At 35.8% G+C, this 20,653-nt stretch overlaps 1 protein-coding gene across 1 annotated transcript; it reads right to left on the bottom strand.

Moving 5' to 3' along the window:
- Positions 1–12,157: 12,157 nt before the first annotated feature.
- Positions 12,158–19,945, bottom strand: LOC149180347 (uncharacterized). Its single transcript, XM_089416049.1, has 2 exons — positions 19,038–19,945; positions 12,158–18,923 (listed from the first exon to the last, which is right to left on the bottom strand). The coding sequence occupies exon 2, from the start codon at positions 16,624–16,626 to the stop codon at positions 15,574–15,576; it is 1,053 nt and encodes a 350-aa protein (XP_089272175.1). The 5' UTR covers positions 16,627–18,923; positions 19,038–19,945; the 3' UTR covers positions 12,158–15,573.
- Between the last annotated feature and the right edge of the window lie 708 nt (positions 19,946–20,653).

The following is a 20,653-nucleotide window of genomic DNA, read 5'->3' as shown; positions in this document are numbered from 1 at the left end:
TGTATTATCTCTATGTGCAGGCTTAGGGACTCATTATACCTCCACAAGACTTTGATGAATTTCATTCAAGTTTGCAGACCTCCCAGGAGCTCCTCTGAGCTATCACAAAGTTCCACTTGAGATTTAAGAAGGTTTTGTGGCCAATATTCACTTAATCCTTCCAAGCAATTGAACCTTTTCTATATGTTCCTAAGCCTTCAACCTCCTAAGCTACCAAAAATTGTTTTCTAATGAATACAATTTCTCCTTGTATAAACCCCGAATCTCTTTGAAGTATGTTAATCAAAGTTGACAATGTCAATTGGGTTCACTTCTTGACCAATTATTTATTTCCACATGAAGTATGATCGATTATCTCTTGGATGTATGCCTTAGTGCCCTTCAAAGTTGTTAGAAATCCACGCGCCTCAGTTATGGTCTATGCTCTTAGCTAGAAGACATAAAACACACTGAAATGCGTAACTTAAAACTTTTTCACAATGGAAATTACACGAGAAATCAGATAAATATATAATACCAAAGTTTGATGCTCAAACTTGTTTCTTATTTATCCATTAACAAGAAAAATCACAAGGCTCTCATACCAGGGTAATGCCCTTTATATCCCTGCACAAATGCCAAAATACAAGTCTAATCCTCCAACCAAATCCTAGGGTTGAGGCTTTGTCCTCTAATCCTTTTAAACCCAAACAATTGGAAATCATTTTACCACTGAAAAGTACAAACAAACCCTACCTACTTACATGGTTGGCTTATTTGCACCAACAACTATCAAAACATTGACGTTGTAGTTCCTAAATCCCTACAACAAACCCTTGGCCAACTCAAAAGGAACTCTTTGCTCATGGTGTAATGGGAAGCCCCCAATACTTCCAACACTGGAAGAAGTGCGTCATATCCAACTCTATTTTATGCACCTTCACAATTATTTTCCTATATAAATCAACACAAATTAGCAAGTTGCATTACTAGGAGAAATTATTTACATTTTGTGCTTCATTAAACATAACATCCTTTGTTTTCTTCCAAGTGAGGAAAATCACTTCTATTTTGTCTAGCTGCTCGATGCCATGTTGTGAAAAACTCAAAAACTAGAGGAAGTTTTAACTCACATGAGGGTGACTTTCTAGGAAATGGAGGCAAGGAGGAATTCACCACTTGACCATAGAATTTGGTGGAAACAATTTGATGGAAGCCTTGGCATATGGATATCTGATGGAAGCCTTGGCATATGGATATTATTAGAAGAGATCTTTGAGGTTTTCAGGACAATTGCATAAAGGGTACTTAAAATTAAGATTGTCCTAATCAATTGGTATCTTATCAAGATCCAAGCCCCCAAGAATGAGGAACCAAGAAAATGTGGTCTTTTTAGTTCTTATCACTAATTTCTAGACAGTACAAAGTTGTAAGAGGCAAGCCTTTTGTTGAGACTTGAGTTGTGGAGAGAATTTAATTGATCATAGATTCAACACTTGGCAGAGAAGTAGTTGGCCAGAGAGATATTTAAGGATGTACTAGATCTAAGGCATTCTAAAACCCCCTCGTAAGTTGGTATGAGGGGTGCTCTTAACGCCCCCAAAATATAGTATGATGGGGGCTCCTAATGCCCCCAAAAGTTGGTATGAGGGGGTTTTTAAACCCCCCTTGTAAGTTGGTATGAGGGGGGCTCCTAATGCCCCAAAATGTTGCTACAAGGGGGTTCTAAAACCCTCTCATAAGTTGCTAAAAGGGGGGCTCCTAACGCCCCCAAAAGCTGCTATGAGGGGGCTTTGAATTCCCCTAAAAGTTCATATGAGGGGGGTTCTAAACGCCCCTCGTAAGTTGCTACAAGGAGGGTTCTAAACTGCCCCCAAAGGACACTATGAGGGGGGGTTCTAAACCGCTCTTTTAGGTTACTACGAGGGGGGTTGTAAACTGCACATTTAGGTTTCTATGAGGGGGTTTGGAACCACCCATAAAAGTCACTTTTGCGGGTGATTCATATCTCTTCAAAAACTGCCCCTAAAAGACTTGAATTTTGGAGGCAATGTTTTTTTTGTGGGGGGGTGTTAGAAACTGACCCCCAAAAGTGGCTTTTTGGGGGTGGTTCATATCTCTTAAAAAACTTCCCCCAAAAGGCTTGAATTTTTAGAGGCAATGCTTTTTGGGGTGGGGGTTTCAAAAACTACCTGTAATGCTAACCCCCCTTCCCCTCCCCAATTCCACTTTTGGAGGTGGATACTGACCCCCCTAAAAGTTATTTTTGTAGTAGTGCTAACACCTCATTTTCACTAAGAGTCTTATGTATTTATCACCCCCTAGCATGTTCTTCACTCATGTTATGACTTATTTGTTCCTTGGGGGTATGTTTTGGAACCAATCATGTTTTATTGTCTCACACTAAGGAGGAGGGGAGATTTCCCCTCCCTCATGTCTCTTGATTGTTATAGATGGTTCCATTGACCATGAGCTAGGTAGTATTAACCATGAGTTAGAGGTTGAGTCTAAAGGATTCTTACTTTTATATATAGACCTCTACCCCTCTCATTGGGTCTCTAGATTGTACCAAAATGTTGCCGAATTTCTGTCGGAAAATAGCAAAGTTATTTCTCCATGCAATGTGTTGATTGGCTGCGATAATTTTGCTTATCTACTGAATTTGTTATTTCTATCTTCAAATATTATTTCAATAGCTAATTGGATTCACAAAATATCTTAGAGCTTTGTTTGCTTGAAAGTATTCCTGGATTTAATGTGCAAAAGAATAACTCGTTGGTAGAAATACATAATGTGCTAATCAATCTCTTGCAGCCATGTGGAAAATATTTGTCTTTGCAGGTGGATCAATGACATTTTGGTGCATCTTGTAAAAACAACAATCATGTCTCACTTCCCAAACTTCAAACCTTTGCTTCAACAAGGAAACCTAGCGTCGTATCTTCCAAACTACTAGTTCTAGCTAGAATCATTATGGGTTTTGTTGTATATTTGTATATAGATCTTTTTTTTTACTTTATAATAGTTTATTTTGCAGATTTGATTTGTAAGTTTTGTGGCTGATTTTGCAAGTGGCGATTTCGGGGTTCGGTTAAGTTGTCATATCTCAAGTTTGACAAGGGTTTTATGAAATCTACAATCTGTGTTTTGTTCTTTGTGCTACTTAGAGTAAAAAAAAGTAAAATGGTTGTATTTCTACCCTTATTTCCACTTCATATTCAGTGATTTCACTTTTAGACATAACTAGTTAGCCTAGGGCAATTTTTCTAGAGAGGGTTTTGACGAAAACAACATAAATATTTATATTTGGGTTGAACCCTTTTTGGGTTTTGATTGTTACATGTATTTAAGCTATTGTCTATCATTTCTTTTCGATTTTACCTTCGATTCATTGTTTATTTAGTGTATATCATCTTTACACGTTAATATTGGTAACTTGGGGCAATTTTGGGAGAAGTAACAATTTGGATCAAGAAGAAATATCAATTTAAGCCATCAAAATTTTGCATAAGCTTGCAACTCCTCTTCAACTAGCGATTAGTACCAGGTATGCTCTTCCTCTCTTCTCAGGTACACATATTATTTTATGGTTTAGTTCTCTTTCTACTTTCCTCTCGAGTTATTCGTGATTCGTGTAGTAATCAACCTATAATTTGATTTATGAACTGGCTAATTATTTGAAACCTTAGGAAATATTTAAAGAAAGTTAATTAATCCCAGTAATAATCAAGGTAATAATTTATCATGGCCTTTATGATTTACCCAACTACCAATTTTGGTTATGGATTTAAAATACCCTTGATTTATTGAAATCCATTTTCCCATAGCTTTTCCTTTAGCTTGAATCCCTTCTTAGTCTCTTATACTATTTCCTTTAGAATCCCTCAGCTTCTATCTAACTCTTATATCGACTTATAGTAGATTTGACTCCTTATCCATAGGCACTGTTCTTAGTTTCCCAATCTTAAGCCTGTGTGGTTTCCCAATTGATTTGAGGTTGTACATAAGGCATACTTAAGCTTCAACTGGTAAAAGGATCTATAGTTTCATCCCTCCTGCCTCAACAAGTGCCGAGGGTTAGATTATAGATTGGGTAGCTTCCTGTGGCTAGTTTAGCCCATTGTGCCAAGAAACCTAAATAGCGGAGCCCTATCCTGAGGTCACATTGGGGACAAGGCTCCTAGTTAGTCAAGCTTAGGCAATCAATTAACCTTGCATCATTAGGTTTCTGAGTGATTTTTCTCAAACACAAGGTTAAGAAAGTGCGGTCAAAGATCATTGGTTTATGCCCCATGTCTTCCAAATAAGTCATCCATGCAACTCTTCAAACGAAAACACTTAACTAAAATTTTAATTCTTACTCAAGCCATTATTCTTTGACCATGCAAATATCTTTTATGTCCAACCACCTGTAAGCTTGAGAGTTATGACCTACAACTTTGGAAATAATGCAATGATCTTAAGAGACTACAAATCCAATATGGAAACCTATGGATGCAATGAAAATAATCAAATACATTTTTGGGTGGCTCTTCATATGAACTTGTGACTATTGCTATAATGTCGTGACCATGTCCATCACACCTGATAGACCCCATAGAATGGTCGACTCATTGCTCAGGTGAATTCGCGAATTGGGTGGCTTGATCCCTTACTGGATTATGGAATGTTAGTTTCTTAGGTGCTTCATCCAATATAGCAACAAACCATGGCTTTCACATTCCTATTTAATTTGTTGGTGTGATCTTCAGCCAAGTCTATCTACTGGATCACAATATTCAGAACTAGTATCTAAAGAATGGCTTAAAGGTTGTATTACTGCTTAGAAGAAAGGCCTAACACTTGCATATTTGTTAGCAGCGTTTTAGCCCAATTGATATACTTATTGACACTAACATGTTATTGATTTGAGTGGTTATGGATGTAGGTCAGAGAAAGGGTCATATCTGCTCCAAAGTTGGCATAAATTGTTGTTATACCACAAGCCCAATTACCATTGTTGCCATAAGTTCTTGAGGAGGCCTTGCTACAAGAAACAATTTGTTGATCATAAATATGGACATGATTATAGCTTTGATGTGGTCACCATGCTCTCTATCCACCATCAAAGGCTGCTCTAAATCGACCTCCATTTAATGCATTTAAATAAGTAGGTACATGAATATTTAGTTCTTGACAATGACTGCTAGAAGTTGAGTTGTTGCAACACTAATCAAATAGACCCAACAAATTGCTCTCAATTGTGCAATCATACCTTCAATAAATTTCCACTAGATGATTGTCCCTTGGTTGTTATACCTTTGGGGTATGAAAGGTAGGTTGTCTTTACTGAAACATGGTCGTAGAATGCGCTTTTGTCAAACTCTTCTATGGTGGGATTTCTAATTGGCTAGAGATTGTCTTGCTAGCTAGTTGGTGATCGTGGTTGCAAGTGAAATATTCAATTCTTTATCCATTTGACTGATGAGGTTACTTCTTGCTATTTTGGATTTATTTGGTTTGGTGTTGGAACTGGAGTTCAAGTGCGATGAATGAAATCTAATAATTTTGTTGAAAGCTAGTGACGATATAAACCATAGAAATGAAATTTATTTTTTAAACAAAAACAAAAAGTCTTTACTAAACTTTCTTCCAGTGTTAACAACCCGATAACTATAGACCTAAAAATTAGAATGCTAAAAATTCCATCTAAAACAATTTTCAACTAGACCTCAATAATCTAAGATATAATATGAACCCGCTCTCTAGAGGTAATGAACTTGAGCATTTTTAATTCTTGTTGGCACCTTTCAAAATCTGTTTCCATGCTTTTAAATCCTGACCACCACTAGTAGACAAGGGATATTTTTCCTTCCAAAGCAAGTTTTGTAAAATGCCCACCTTACCTTACCCTTCACTCCACCTAAACCTACTCTAGTTGAAAGCCCCCTTACTTATATCACTACATACATTGTATTTAGTGTTAAACTCATGGTTTAGGAAGTTCAAAATCAATTGGATTTAGAGCTAATTTGAAATGAAGATTTTACTCGTTTACATTATAATTTAGGGAGTTCAAAACAAATAAAATGGAATCATTATCGTCAATAGGTATAATGGATTTAGTGTGACAATGGATATAATGAAGTAATTATTTGCTAGCATTTGTTTTTGAACGAACATTAGGATATTTTATATCATAGTGAAAAGTACATGCATTAAAAACAATTCAATATTTCACATGACATTCATATTGTACGTGACTTATTTTTTCATAAAAAACAATTTACTTTTCATATGACATTATTTTTTTGTTGAATTTTTTTCGATTGCTAATCCGAATTACATTTGTAATTTGAACTAAAGCTTCTAGTAACTCTTAATTTACCAATGGTGCATGGACATCATAAAAAACATTCACAATAGAATATGAAGAACAATTGGGTACCTACTTCATATGCATTAAAAATTGCTTCTACTACTTAATGTGAATTACAAGTGTAATCTTAGTTGGATCTCCAATATATCTTAAACCATATTTTAATTTTATTTTTTTTAATACTATTACATGTTATTATATCCTACCTCATTTTATGGTTAACATTGTAACAAAAGTATGCATTGTGTTCTGAAATTAATACTAACATGTAATATTGACTTTTTCCAGAATGATGCAAGTAATGACTGCAGAGATGATGATCCAGAGTACGCTGAGCATACATTAGATATATGAGACAATGATGATGAGGATGGCGATGGCGTTGATGATGAAGATGTTGATGAGAAAGGTTAGGATAGTCAAGATGATGATCATGAGGATGATCTTAACTATGGTTTTGGTGGTGCTAGCTAGTTATGCATTGTTTTTTATATTTAGTTGGGATTTCTTAATATGGTATTCAAACATTTGACTTTAGTTGATTTGAATAAAGATGATACTATCGGTATATCTTGTTAATTTATGAATACGTTGAAAATTGTCAACATTTTTTTATGATGAGTTTCCTATTTTTAGATGTATGTTGTGAATTTACCTTGGAATAATGATATCTATGAAATATTTTGATTTGGTACATACTTTTAATTTTAGTTGATTTCATTAAAGATGATGACGATATTATCATTATTATCTTGTTACTTTATGTATATATTGAAAATTATCAACATTATTTCGATGGAGAATTATTATTTATGATTATCTTACTATCTTTGGATGGATGTTGTGAATTTACCTTAGAATAATGATATTCATGAAAGATTTTGATCTGGTAATATCACACATTTGAATTTTAGTTGATTTGATTAAAGATGATGATGATATTATTAGTATTATCTTGTTACTTTATATATGTGTTGAAAATTGTCAATGTTTTTCGATGGAGAATCGTTATGTACCATGATATTACTATTTTTGGATGGACATTGTGAATTTACCTTGGAATAATGATATATGTGGTCGGTGTTGATTTGGTAATCATATATGTATATTGAAAATGGTTAATGACTTGATGATAATTCTTATATATGATGATACTACTAATTTTTGGATGGTTGTCAATTTCCCTTAAATTTCTTTACAAACACTATGTTATCAAATTGAATTGTGATATCTTCTTTAATGATATTTAGAAACTGTTATATATTTCACTATGTAATTGAAATTAGTAAAATGAACCTGTAAAGGGGCCATAAATGGAAAGAAAAGTACACTCTAAACAAAAAGCCAAATGTGGATATAACCATGGATGCAAAATTGAGAGTAGAATTTGATGTTAAGCTAGGCATCAAAACAAGATGCAAACAAGGACACAAAAAGAGTTTTAAACTAGAAGTAAAAAATGGTGCAACACTAGACACAAAGAAGGGAGCAAAACAGGGCATACAAAATGATACCAAACTAGGCACAAATAAGGACACAAACATGGTTTCCAAACTAGATGCAAAAATGACAAATAATTGGATGCAAAAGGGGATGCCAAGTTGGCTGCCAAAAAGAAGCAAAAAGGGACACAAATTTAGATGCCAAATGGGGATGCACATAATGGTATAAAATTGGGATGCAAAATTGGGCTCAAAAAAGGAAGAAAAAAAGATGTAAGAAAATACATGAAACAAGATGCAAAATGGGGCTTGAAAAAGGGTGAAACCAAGGACGCCATATTGGATGCCAAAAATGACGTATACTAGATGCAAATTTAGATTCAAAACTAGGCACAAAATGATATGCGTAGACACAAAATGAAGCAGAAAAAATGACGCAAATTTAGATGCCAAATAAATGCAAATAAACACCAAAAAAGATGCAAAATTAGATAGAAAAATAAATATAAAAAGTAATACAAAATTAGACACAAAAATAAATAAATGTAAAAAATATTTACCATAGTTACTATAAATGTTCTAACATAGACTCTTTATCAAACTAATGATATTCTCATAGCTATTTTAAATTACGATTAGTTCCTTTTCTATGCCAAAACATCTATGCTTATTCAAAATTTATCATAAATTGAAAAATAGTGCATACACGTTCAACAGTCAAGGGTATCCAACCAATAGAGGAAGCATACAACTATTTAAGGTAAACCAACCAAGAGGTGCATCATTTTTATGTTTGCTAATGCATTGGCTTATTTGTTTTCCATATTTGGTTTGCAATATCCAAACAATGTCTCTCCCATGCACCAACAAACATGGCCAAAGGAAGGATCTAAAATAATAGGGTCTACTACTTATACCTTTGTTATTGCTACTTATGCTTTCTTGATGGTAAGGATGCTAAACAACGCAGTGGTGGTGAATCCTACCGTGAAACTATATTAAAGAAGCTATGCCACAATGGTATGCACATATGCACATTCGTTCATCCATGAGCTTTATTCTTATTGACAGACAAGGTTGCTTGTTTGCGTTGTCAATTCGTCTTATCCTCCACGTGGTCAATTTTCAAGCCACTCATGCTTCTAAACCTTCTTAATATTAGTGGCCCCTTCTTCCTTGTTATTAAATTATCCATGGCTTAAACTATGCAAGTATATAAAACCTAGGTTATGCATTCAAATTATTATCCATTGCTTAAACTATGCAAGTATATAAAACCTAGGTTCTGCATTGAAAAAATTTGAGGGATATTGATGTTAAAGTGAGGATTAGCAATAATCGAAATTACTTTGAAAACCTTTGAATCAAAGATTTTACATAAAAATATAATTTAATATTTATATTATTTGTTATACCAAATGATAAGATTAAATTATTGATTGATTTAAATAAAGTGTTTTGAAATGAAAAGATAAAAATGTGAGACATTACATCGTTAAAAAAGTCATATAATTTGTTATTTTTATTTTAAAGTTAATATTAATAAAAAATAAATGATGATAATCTATTAATAATATAAAGAATGTATATATTTTTTGGTAATATTAAGATATATATATATATATATATATATATATATTTGGTAACTCTATATCAAGAGGGGTTTTTTGGTCCCTATCAAAGATGTTGGAGGCAAAATCGTTTTTTCCAATACTCTTCTGAGGTAGGTATCTGTTCTAGCTCAGTGGTACTTTTTTTTGCAGGATTATGGCTGGAGCCCCTGATTTTTGGGTCAAGGTGAATGGTCTTCAGGAGTGGCCCAAATGGGCTCCTCCCATACTTCCCATCTTATAAAGGCTTTGCAAAAATGTAGTGCCTTCCCTCCATGTCTATTAGAGAGAGTTAGTTCCTGCAAGACACCTCTTGTGGACCCTTGGTGTGAGGGGAGAATATGACAGGCCCTATATAGAATGTTGGTGTGGGACAACGTTCTTAGGTAACATTTTTGGAAGCTGGAGCAAGAGGAGAAGAGGTTATCCAAAAGTGTTCAAGGGAGAAGGCAAAAAGAAGCATACCTAGAAATCGTACTAGGCACTCTCAACCATAGTTACCAAATATGTTTGAATTAGGAAAAAAAATACGGAAATTCGATAATTTGATTCGTAAGACGAATTATTTGATAAGAATTCGAGCAGGTTGGGTTTATGGTAGCTAATCACATATGTTGGCTTATCAATTGGGAAGGCCAAGCACTTTCCTTGGGGCAACGCCACCTTTCATTAGGCTCACTTATTATCCAAGATGGATGTGATTGTTGTCTACCATCAAGTTCAAGTTCAGATGATACTTCTCATACTTACATAATTTCCTCCCACTACTAGCTTCCTGATTCAATAGGTGGAAACAATAAGAGGAATCAAGATTTTGCGATTTGCGAGGTATCAATGGACCTACCTATCGATCCAAATTGGTATTACTCATATGCGAAGCTTATCAATCCATTTCTTTATTAGTGCACACCTTATTATTATTTATTCGCATTTGTCCAATCCGTCACTTACTAGACCTCAATTCTACCTATGGCTTATAGAGGCGCTTGAGGCAAAGTCAAAAAGTGAAGTAGCATCAATCATAGCCTTTACTATATAGGGTGTAGAAATTGACAAATTGTAATAGAATTGGTAGTTTGTGTATCTGGAATGGTAAGTGAAGTGCACATGGCGGAGGCTATGATAGGTAGGAATATAAACTAATTGTGAATGAGAAATTTCTCAGTTTTAAATTTTAGCGTTTTTTTTTAAGATTTTAAAAAGACAAAATAACAAGAGAAGAAAAGAAAGATTTGAATGCAAACCCATAAACCTATAAAAAGTAATTAATTATGATAAATTTTATAAAAATTAACTGGTTTTTTAAATATGTTTATATTAGAATGAATCTTATAAAAATAAGTTTTGAATATTTAATTTTTAAATATATATGGATTAGAAAGGATTTTAGATAACATTTGAAATTTGAAACTAGGAAAGGGTCTAGTTTTCACTTCTAAATATTTAATTTTTAAATATATATGAAATATAAAAAGATTTTAGATAAGATATGAAACTTGGGAGGAATATAGTTTTGAGTTTTGAAAAAAATGAGATTTTGGAGATAATTTACAAGTGTGGTTGTATTTTTGTTTAGAAAATTGTAATTTTAAAAATTGTTATTAAAATTCTAAAATGAATGAAAAAAATATAAATAAAAGACATTACTATTACAGGAATATATATATATATATAAGATGTGTACTCTCTAATTTTTTCCTCCATTGAAACTTTTTTATACTAATTTAAATTTGGCTTTGTAACTATACTCCCAATTTTTTCCTCCATTGAAACTTTTTTATACTCATTTAAATTTGGCTTTGTAACTATACTCCCAACCATAAATCAAAAAATTAGAAGTTAACTCCTTTGGTGGGATATAAACCTGGATAGAGTCAAATCCTCTAAGCGACCTCTAGCGGGTAAATTCAATTATATTTCTGTGACCCATGAACAAATCCTTACCCGGGTAAAGGAGTCTTCGAAACCTATGGTGGGCTACACTCCAGTAGTGAGTATCCTAGTAAATAAATGGATAAACTTCTTTTTTATGATGGAAACTAATCCGGAGTTGAGCCATAGGCGGAGGTACTCTGTGGCTTCAACGATGGTAGCCATCGTTTTGTCCAATAACAGAACAACAAAACTGCAGAAATTTGTGGGTCATGCGTCCTGGTTTCGCTCTGGAGCTTTGGTCAAGAGAGGTTTTCATCAACATCGCGAACTCTCTGGGTAGGTTTGTGTTTTTTTAAGAAACTTCCTTGATAGCGTTGGACAAGAGGATGGCATCGGTTCTGGTGGAGATGTATGTCATCCCACAACCCCTCGACTTTTGGAAGACCTCTTTCAGGTGTTTGAATTGTAGAGGACTGGGGCACATGGTTCGCACCTGTGTGGCTCGTTCTCGCCAGGTTTATGGAACTCAAAATATTCGCAAGGTTAAAGAGATGTCTCACACAATTCAGACATGAATCAAATGTCCTCCTCACATCTTTCGGAGGACTCATGGGCTGGACGGTCGGAAGTATTTCCTTCTATGGTTGAGAAAGTGATTGATTCCGATGTAGTTGGGTCTCAAACATTGATTCCTATTACTCTGGTCATGGAGGAAGTTCTGATAGGTGGATCTAAATCTAAGGAAAATGCTACCTGTCTGAGTCCGGGTGACACATTCTTCTCGAGGGTTTCTTCCGAAAAGGATGTCACAGAAAGTCGACCAAGCCTGATGCTTGTTGACTCGACCGAATTTGTCAAAGCACATTGATCTCTTTCATGGAAGCGATGAACCAGCTAGTAAGTCTCTCTCATCTTCCAGTTCTCTAATTCAATTACTATCTAATGAAGACTTCGTGCCTATTGATAAACTAGAAAAGAATACCCTCCCAAATTCTGAATCTTAAAAATTGCATCGTCATTACCTTCCAACATTACAAACCCTGATTCCGAGACAGAAAACTTATGTTCGATTCTTTCTGACCGGAGAATAAATAAACCTGTTGGTCTTTGTCGAAACCCTGTACTGAGATCAAATGGCCATCCCAGCTTTGCGCTCTTCAAGACCAACATAGCCCCTCCCTCTTTTGATAACCAAGACTCTTTGACTTTCACAAATAGTTGTTCAATATCTGATACATCTCTGGCAGCTGGGACTAATCACTCCACGAAAACCCCTCCTCCCAGCATATCATTGTTTGAAGTCTCCCCACTTCCCCTCAATCCCGTGAATCATTCTACAACCCTCTTTTACAAGGATGTCCTCAATATGACGCCCATCCTTACTTTTTCTGGAACATTCCCTATTGATCACATATCGATTGAACCGCTCTCCCCGCTCTAAAACGTTACCATCAGAAAGAAAAAGCTCAACAAAAAATCTATGGCCAAAGAAGGAAATCCATATGAGGTCATCCAGGGAGGATAAAGCTTGACTCCTCCTGATAAGGAAATTGTCACAAGGGCCCTTAGAGCATAACTTCCCTCTAAGGTTGTTTCCAAATGATTATCTTGTCCCTCAACATTAGGTGGTTGGGGGAGCCTCCAAATTTAATTCCCTTAAGAGATTGGTAGATACTCATAGATCCTCCATTATCTTGCTTCAAGAAACTATGGTTTTGGGGGCGATTGCTGGGAGGCTTCCCGACATCTGTGCCCGGGGTGGTATTTCGTTTCTCTGGATTCCACTGGTCTTTCTGGAGGTATCCTCTCCTTAAGGAATCCAAAATCTGCTTCTTTTCAGGCCTCCTCCTTTTCTGTTGGCATTATCTTAGAAGGGGTTCGTAAGGGGCTTTCCCCTTCTGATCATGTTAGTAAATTGCTACGGATCCTATGGAGAGAGGTGGGATTTTTGGGATAAAGTATAATCAAGTGGACTGTTCGGGGACCATTCCATCCTCCTAGAATGAGATTTAAATTTCACTATCTCGCCAAGGGAGTCTTGGGGTCTTGTGGTCGCTCGGATCCTCTAGCTTCCTATTTTTTGGAGATTATGCAGAACTACAATCTCCAGGATATTGCTCCTTTTCCATTAGCCCCTACATGGAGAAATGGCAGGATGGGTGAGGAAGGTATTGCCAAGCGTCTCGATAGATTCTTGATGGCTTGGCAGACAATGTGGGGAGATTCAGATCCTGGATAAGTCAAGATAAATATCAGATCACCTGCCAACTCTACTGGAATTGGATTTTGAGGACCACAGAAACAAATACCCCTTCAAATTTAACCACTCATGGCTGGAATTTGATTCCTTTAGATCTCTAGTGAAGGGTTGCCGGTAAAACAATCTAGATTTAAATTGCTCCTCGGCCATGGGCTCCCTTGTCAAAAAGCTTGGGAGCTTGAGAAGGAGGTTTTGGTTTAGGATAAGAAAAGGAAGGCGGCACAAAATGAGGAATTGTTGGATTTAGAATTTGAATATGTTCATATTTCTCAGACCTTTTCTAGCTCCCTCTTTCTAGCAGAATTAGCCCAAAGAATGAATCTCTTGGAAGCCTGAAATCTTATATCTTAAAGCTGGAAGAAGAGACCGGGAGGCTCAAAAGTAAGGCAACTTGGATTAAGAAGGGGACGGAAATACATTTTTTTCTTCCATAATTATGAAAATCACAGTAGGAATATTAATTCTATTTGGGAGTTTGAGATGGATGATGGTAAGACTGTCACAAGTCAACATGATTTAAAGGTTGTTGTTATGTCCCACTTTTCTTCCCTTTTTAGAGGTTCGGGTTCTTCCAAGATTGTCTCTCAACTTTAGATCATCCCAAATTACCCGAAATTCTTCAGCTATGAGGACTTTGTTCAGATTGGTAGCTCTATCTCCCTTGATGAAATTAAAGAGGTCCTTAAGCTTTTTTCTAAAGACAAAAGTCTAGGTCCTGATGGCTAGACAGTCAAACTCTTCCTATCTTTCTTTGACCTCATGGGGCCTGATCTTTGTAAAGTAGTGGAAGAACTAAGAAGGTTCAGAAAAGTCTCCAAAACCACAATTACAACCTATATAGCTCTGATCCCAAAAGGCTCCAAACCAAAGACCTTATTTGACTTTAGGCTCATCTCTCTATGTAACTTGGTTTACAAAATCATATCAAAAGTGATCTCAAATAAGATCAAGAAAACTCTAGCTGAGAAGATGTCCCTCAACCAATTCAACTTTCTGGCTGATAGGCAAATTCAAGATGTTATTGGCATTGCTCAAGAAGTTGTACATTCCATAAAATAAAAAAAAAAAAACTGAAAGATTTGATCTTAAGATGGATCTCAACAAGGCCTTCAACAAAGTGAACTGGACCTTTCTCAGATTAGTCTTATTACAGATTGGTTTGGGCTTGGAGGTCACCAATTGGATTATGGGTTGTGTAACCTTAGCAACCTTTTCCATTTTAATCAATGATTCTCCTTCCAGCACATTTTCCAGCTCCATAGGACTTAGGCATGAGAGTCCTATGTCACCCTTTCTTTGAGTCCCCCATTGCTCAAAGAAAAACAATTAGGAAATATCGTAGGCATAAAAATCACTTTTAATCAGTTATCACCCACCTGCCTTTTGTGGATGATGTTTTGCTGATAGGGGCTCGATCCGTCTCGGAATGGCAAGCTTTCCATAGGGTTATCAATATATTCTATAAAGCCACAGGGATGGAGATTAGTGCAAGAAAATCCACTTTTCATCACAATGTGGTCAGTTCTAAGGTCCTCACATACATTAAATATTTTCTGCCTTTTCAGATGGATTCCATTGAAAAAGGTTTTACAAACATGGGTTTCTTCCTAAATAAACCAAATGGCTATCATAAAGTGGACTGGATGTGGCTGCTCAGAAAAGTGGAAAAAGAAAACAAACTTGTGGTGCTATAATTGGTTGTCAGTTGGGGAAGAATGATCTTAGTTAAATCTGTGCTGGTAAACGTTCCAGTCTTCTGGTTATCTATATGTAAGATTTCAAAATCAATTCTAAACCATATTACGTAAAGGATGTTCAACTTCCTATGGACTGGCAAAAAAAGTAAGGAGGGGATTCATCTCATCAACTGGGACTCTTTATCCAAGCCAAAAAATCTTGGTGGGTGGGGTTTCAAGAATCTAATCTGTTTTGGAAAAGATTTTCTCTCAAAAATTGTGGAGAGGTGATGGGGTGAAACTTCAACTTTACACTCTTTCGGAAAATTAAATTAATTAAACCTTCTGTTTAATTAAATTATCACCCCCCTAATTAACCAAATGAACAATAAATACTCTGAGCAGAATGCTCCTGCATCAGATTCCCAATGTAGAAAAAATTCATAGACTCTTGTCTATGAGGTCTGTCATTTTTCTGTAGTAATGTAACAGCTACAAGTCTGAATGACTTGCTACCTCCAGGATTCCAAACTCTGTTTTGCTGCTGGTCCTTCAGTCTTTCTTCTTCATGCTGCTGTGTTTTTGTTCCTGTCATCTTTCTTTGTCCTAGTCTCCAAATTTTGAATGAGTCTCGAATTGGTTCACCATCTGCACCTAGAGCTTTACCAGATAACTCTGTCGTGCTGAGATTAGTAAGAACTAAATCTGAAAGGTCACCATCATCATCACTCAAACTATCAACCAAATTTTGTATATCTGTAAAGCAATTTTCTCCATCATGCTCTAGGAGTAATTCCTCTTTGTTAATCACATCAACACAGTTGATGTTCTCTATGGTGTCCTTTCCTTCTTTTGTTACAGTTTCTCTGGTTTCAACTTCTTTGGCTTCTGTCTCTTCAGCTACTGTTTCTTCCTCCAATTGAGCTGCAAACTCAACTTCATGGAATGAAAAGCAATCATCCCAATTTCCTTCAGGTTCACAAAAGACTTTTTGATCAGAACAATGGTCATTAGCTGTCTCTATAGCAACAAATTCCATACCTGCATTCACAGACAAACTATCAGTTTTAAAAATATCAGACCTTTTGGTCTCTTTTGATGCTTCAAGCACCAAATTCCCACCATGGAATTTCTGGTTTTCAGCAAATCCTCTTTGCTGTGACTCAATTCCTATGAGTCTCTCCTTCTCCAACAAAGAAATATGTATTTGTTCAAGTTTGTTCATCAACATAGCATTCCATTTTTGTTGCAATAGATTCCACTTGACCCTTTTCCTTATTCTCCATCCATGTCTTCTATCTTCATTCGCTTTCTCTTGAAACCATTCCTGTAGTATATCCAACTCTGCTTTCATCATTACAATACTTTTCCTACGCTCTTCATCACTCATCTGACATTTATTTGAACCTTTCTTAAGTTTCTCCATTCTAATTCTTCCAACTCAAATCTAAAAAAAGAAAATATTTACCTCAATCAAATTCTAAAACTGACTCCTCTGCTTTTTCCTTTGCTTTCGCTGCACTTCTGATTTTCCTTGTCATATGCTTTCTTGTCTTTCTAATAGCTTCAACTTGTGAGCTGCAATCAACCTCTGCAGTAACAAGTCTCTTTCTTGCTACACATGCCCCACCAAGCTTTTCTCTTCTGAGCTTAGTTTGTTAGCATTTCTTTGGTTCTCTCCTCTGTAACCATATGAACACTCCTTGCTCTAGTCCGCTGCAAATCTTCTCACCTTCCTCTACTGTTACTCTGCACAAAAATTATAAAGACTAACACTGACAAATAATCATACTTCACGCAGAATCTTCTTCTGCTCTGATACCAAAATGATGGGGTGGAACTACAACTTTACTCTCTTTCGGAAAATTAAATTAATTAAACCTCTGTTTAATTAAATTATCACCCCCCTAATTAACCAAATGAACAATGAATACTCTAAGCAGGATGCTCCTGCATCAAGAGGTTTATTTGGTGAGGGGCTTTGGAGCGAAGTTATTAAGGAAAAATATCTAAAAACAATTTTAGTGGTGGAATGGCTTAGAAATGCTTCGAAAAATCCACTCCAGAGGGGTTCCATTATCTGGAAGGCTCTCACGGACTCTTTCCCATTCCTCTACAACTAGCTTTCCTGGAAAGGTGGAGATGGTAAACAAGTGATTCTTGTAGAAAAATTTGAATGATCTGCACCCTCACCCAATTTACAAATTTTGCAAGTGTGTGTGAAGGAAGCCCAACCCACATGTTTTGGCATACTGATATTAATTTTCCATGCATTGATTTGAAACTCTAAGAGAGTGCTTCTACTACTAATTTTCACCACTGATACTAAACATATTTAATAAACACACACACATTTAGACACTGTTTTTGGTCAATATGACCCTAGCAAAACCCCACTGCCTCTTGGGGAAAACTAGTCCTGAAAGGAGGTTATTATTTGCTTCTTGAAAGAAAATTTTTACAACAAAATTTCAAGAGAAAGTTCAACTTATCTCATCCCTTAGAGCTTCTTCACAAAGGTTCTTTTAACAGTATGTTTTCTGGGTTTATATCATTCTTCTCACAATCCTTTACTCCAGCGAAAAATGCGGCCTCCTTTGAGCTCACTGTACACATGGAATTTAAAGTTTGGAGCAGTCAACACTTCCATATGAATTGAATTCCTCAGTTATAGGTCAAATTCTTGTAGCATGCTTTTACACCAAAATCAATGGGGATTGTTGCCTCCCAAAATTGCACTATATAGGCCTAGAGAAGCTCGAGAATTTCACTGCTAAGGCCCTAAATTCTTGGCCTCCTTTTGATTAAGTATTGGGTGAGAAAAACGCTGCCAGAACATTGTCTCTTGCTCAGAAAAATGTTTTGACCTGAATGCTGAAGGTTAATGAAGCTACTCCTTAAGATTCAGCCCTCTTTCAAGGCTTAAACTTGGCCTCTTGAAATTCGTAACAGAACTGAAGTATCTCTTGTTCTCTTGCTGTTCGATTTTCTTCACAAGGAAACCCTTCGGCCTTTCTCAAGTTGCTATTTCTTCTCTCAAATATCTCATGAGATCGAATGGGCAAAATTATGATCTCTTTACCCTTTCGATTTTTTTGGGGAAAACCTTAGGAATGGATGACTGAGATATCTTAGATTGGAGGGCGAAGATTAATTCTCAAAATTTCAACCCCTCATACATTGGCCCCATCTTTAAGTGACTTCCTAGTACTTCATAATGTATTTTCTCCTTGGTCACTTTTCTCTCATAGAGTGAACTTGAAAACCTAAAGTCACTTTAATTTTAAAAAGTGACATGTATTTTTTCCTCACAAAGTGATTTTATAACACAAAATCACTTTAATAATAAAGTACAAAGAACATAATACATTAAAAGTACATTTTAACCTCATTACTTAATTATAACACCTCAAGTCCATCACAAAAGTTATTAAGTTGTCTTCCTGGGCCTAGAGACTAAAGACGATAGGAAACACTTCCTTGTTACCGGTAAGGACCCATTTATTGGTGGAGGCCAAATTTACAAACTATATTTTGATTTGATTCTTTCTTTAAACTCCAAAGGCTACATCTACCTAAATCATGTAAAAAGAGTGGCCTCTACTTATTCCACAAGTAACCATTGGTTGACTTCAGCGGATTTGGGCTGGTTGGTCCTTTGGCCGATGATTGGAACTCCTTCATAAAAGAGTTAAATATCAACGGGGTCTGCATAAAAAATAACTTATTCCATTGGTTGAAACTTCATTGGATTGGCTGGTTGGATTCCTGGTTGGCCGATGATTGGAACTCCTTCATAAAAGAGTTAAATATCAACGGGGTCTGCATAAAAAATACAAAGGATTTGCTGGTTTGGAATTGGGACACCTTCGCTGGTAGGGTGAAAGCAAGTCTAGGTTATGAAGCTATTGCCCACTCTGCTGTGATGTAGGATTCGAGCTGGTGGCAGAACTATATTTGGAAATGGAACGTTCCAAATAAGCTAAAATGTTTCTCCGGGTTAGCCCTTCACAACAAAATTTTAACCTGGGAAAATCTTCAGTAAAGAGATTTTGTTGGGCCAAATCAATGATGCCTTTGCAGAGTGCAGGAAGAAACTATGGATCATCTCTTTACGGGCTGTTATATTTCCAAAGAAATTTGGCAAACAATTTTTCTGTTAATGGGCATTAGAGAGCATTTTGAACAGATCTCCTTTGAGGAAACCCTTCAACATTGGGTGGAGAAGTATAAAAATCTTCGTACTCTTCTAATTTTTGTTCCCTGGTGTATCTGGTCTCTCAAAAACAGGGTCATTTTCAAGAACTCGAACATTTGTGTTTGCCAACAATCTACCAAGATCGTGTCACATTCCAGGGAATATCCTTCCAATCAAATCCAGAAAAATCTGAGAAGAATCCCTTTCCCTTGCATCTCCCAAGATCTTCCAGTTGGATTCTTTGACAGAGCTGCACAAGGAAACAAATTTGGAGAGGGGAGAGGGCTGTACAGTTTAGAATCACATTAGGTTATGGAACAAATACAAAAGTTTTTGCTGTTTGGGGCCTGGGCTCTAATGTTTCTAGCTTTTAAAAAAATATTAAATGTATTCAAATCATGGGAGACTCTAAATGTATTATTGACTAGTTAGAAGGTAAAGCCTAGCTGGTGGTTCTAAATCTTGTCACTTGAAAGACAAAATAAAAAAGGGTATAAGGAAAAAATTTCAGGAGATCAACTTTCACCACATTTACAGGGAACTAAATTTATAAAAAAGAGCTCTCTCACTATGGGCTCAAATTACATTCATTATGAAGACCTTGTTGGAGCCACAGTGCAAAATGCTTGAAGACAACTTTTCTCAATCTTCAACTTCCATTTTCCTGGACTTTTACTTCAGTTTACAGTTTAATAGTTTCTTCAATTCTTTTGTAAAGCTGGTTTCAATTTATATGAATTTCTATAAACAACTCTAAAGTTCAATAATTTTGTATTTCTTTCTTCTGTTTTAGATCAGCTATATGTCAGTCTGAAAATAGTATTACACAGTTTTCAGTAGCGTTCTCACTTCTGGCAGTTCGGTAAGGATGGTAAAAACAGATATATCAGCCTATCATGTTTTTTTTGGCTCTAATTCTTGAGAATAGCAAAAATATGCTTCCTTTCTCCTCTTCACGCCAAATTATTAAGTCGGATAGATTTCCTCTCACACGTAGGATTTTATGTGAGGCAGCCAGGAAGTTTGCGATTATGATAAATTATTTATAAGTTATTTAAAAGTAATAAAACTCCATCGTTGGAATACGACCTCGAAGTTTATGACTATTGGAAGTCCAGATAAATAATAATTTTATTATTTAATTTAAAAAAATACAAAATTATAACATAAAATTTTGGATAACCATTACCTTTTTCAAATTAAAAAAACTATTTTATAGTCAACAATGAATTCATCGGTCTAATCTTAACCTTTG

This window comes from Pinus tabuliformis, chromosome 3_2 (assembly GCF_031772625.1).
Source record: "Pinus tabuliformis cultivar Carrire ecotype Pingquan chromosome 3_2, CPIR1, whole genome shotgun sequence".
NCBI lineage: Eukaryota > Viridiplantae > Streptophyta > Pinopsida > Pinales > Pinaceae > Pinus > Pinus tabuliformis.
Note: the sequence above shows the minus strand (reverse complement) of the source record. Positions and strands in the feature narration are given on the sequence as shown.

Bases quoted from the DNA above. Each gene is read 5' to 3' on its own strand.
- LOC149180347 (XM_089416049.1), bottom strand. From the start codon at position 16,626: ATGGAGAAACTTAAGAAAGGTTCAAATAAATGTCAGATGAGTGATGAA.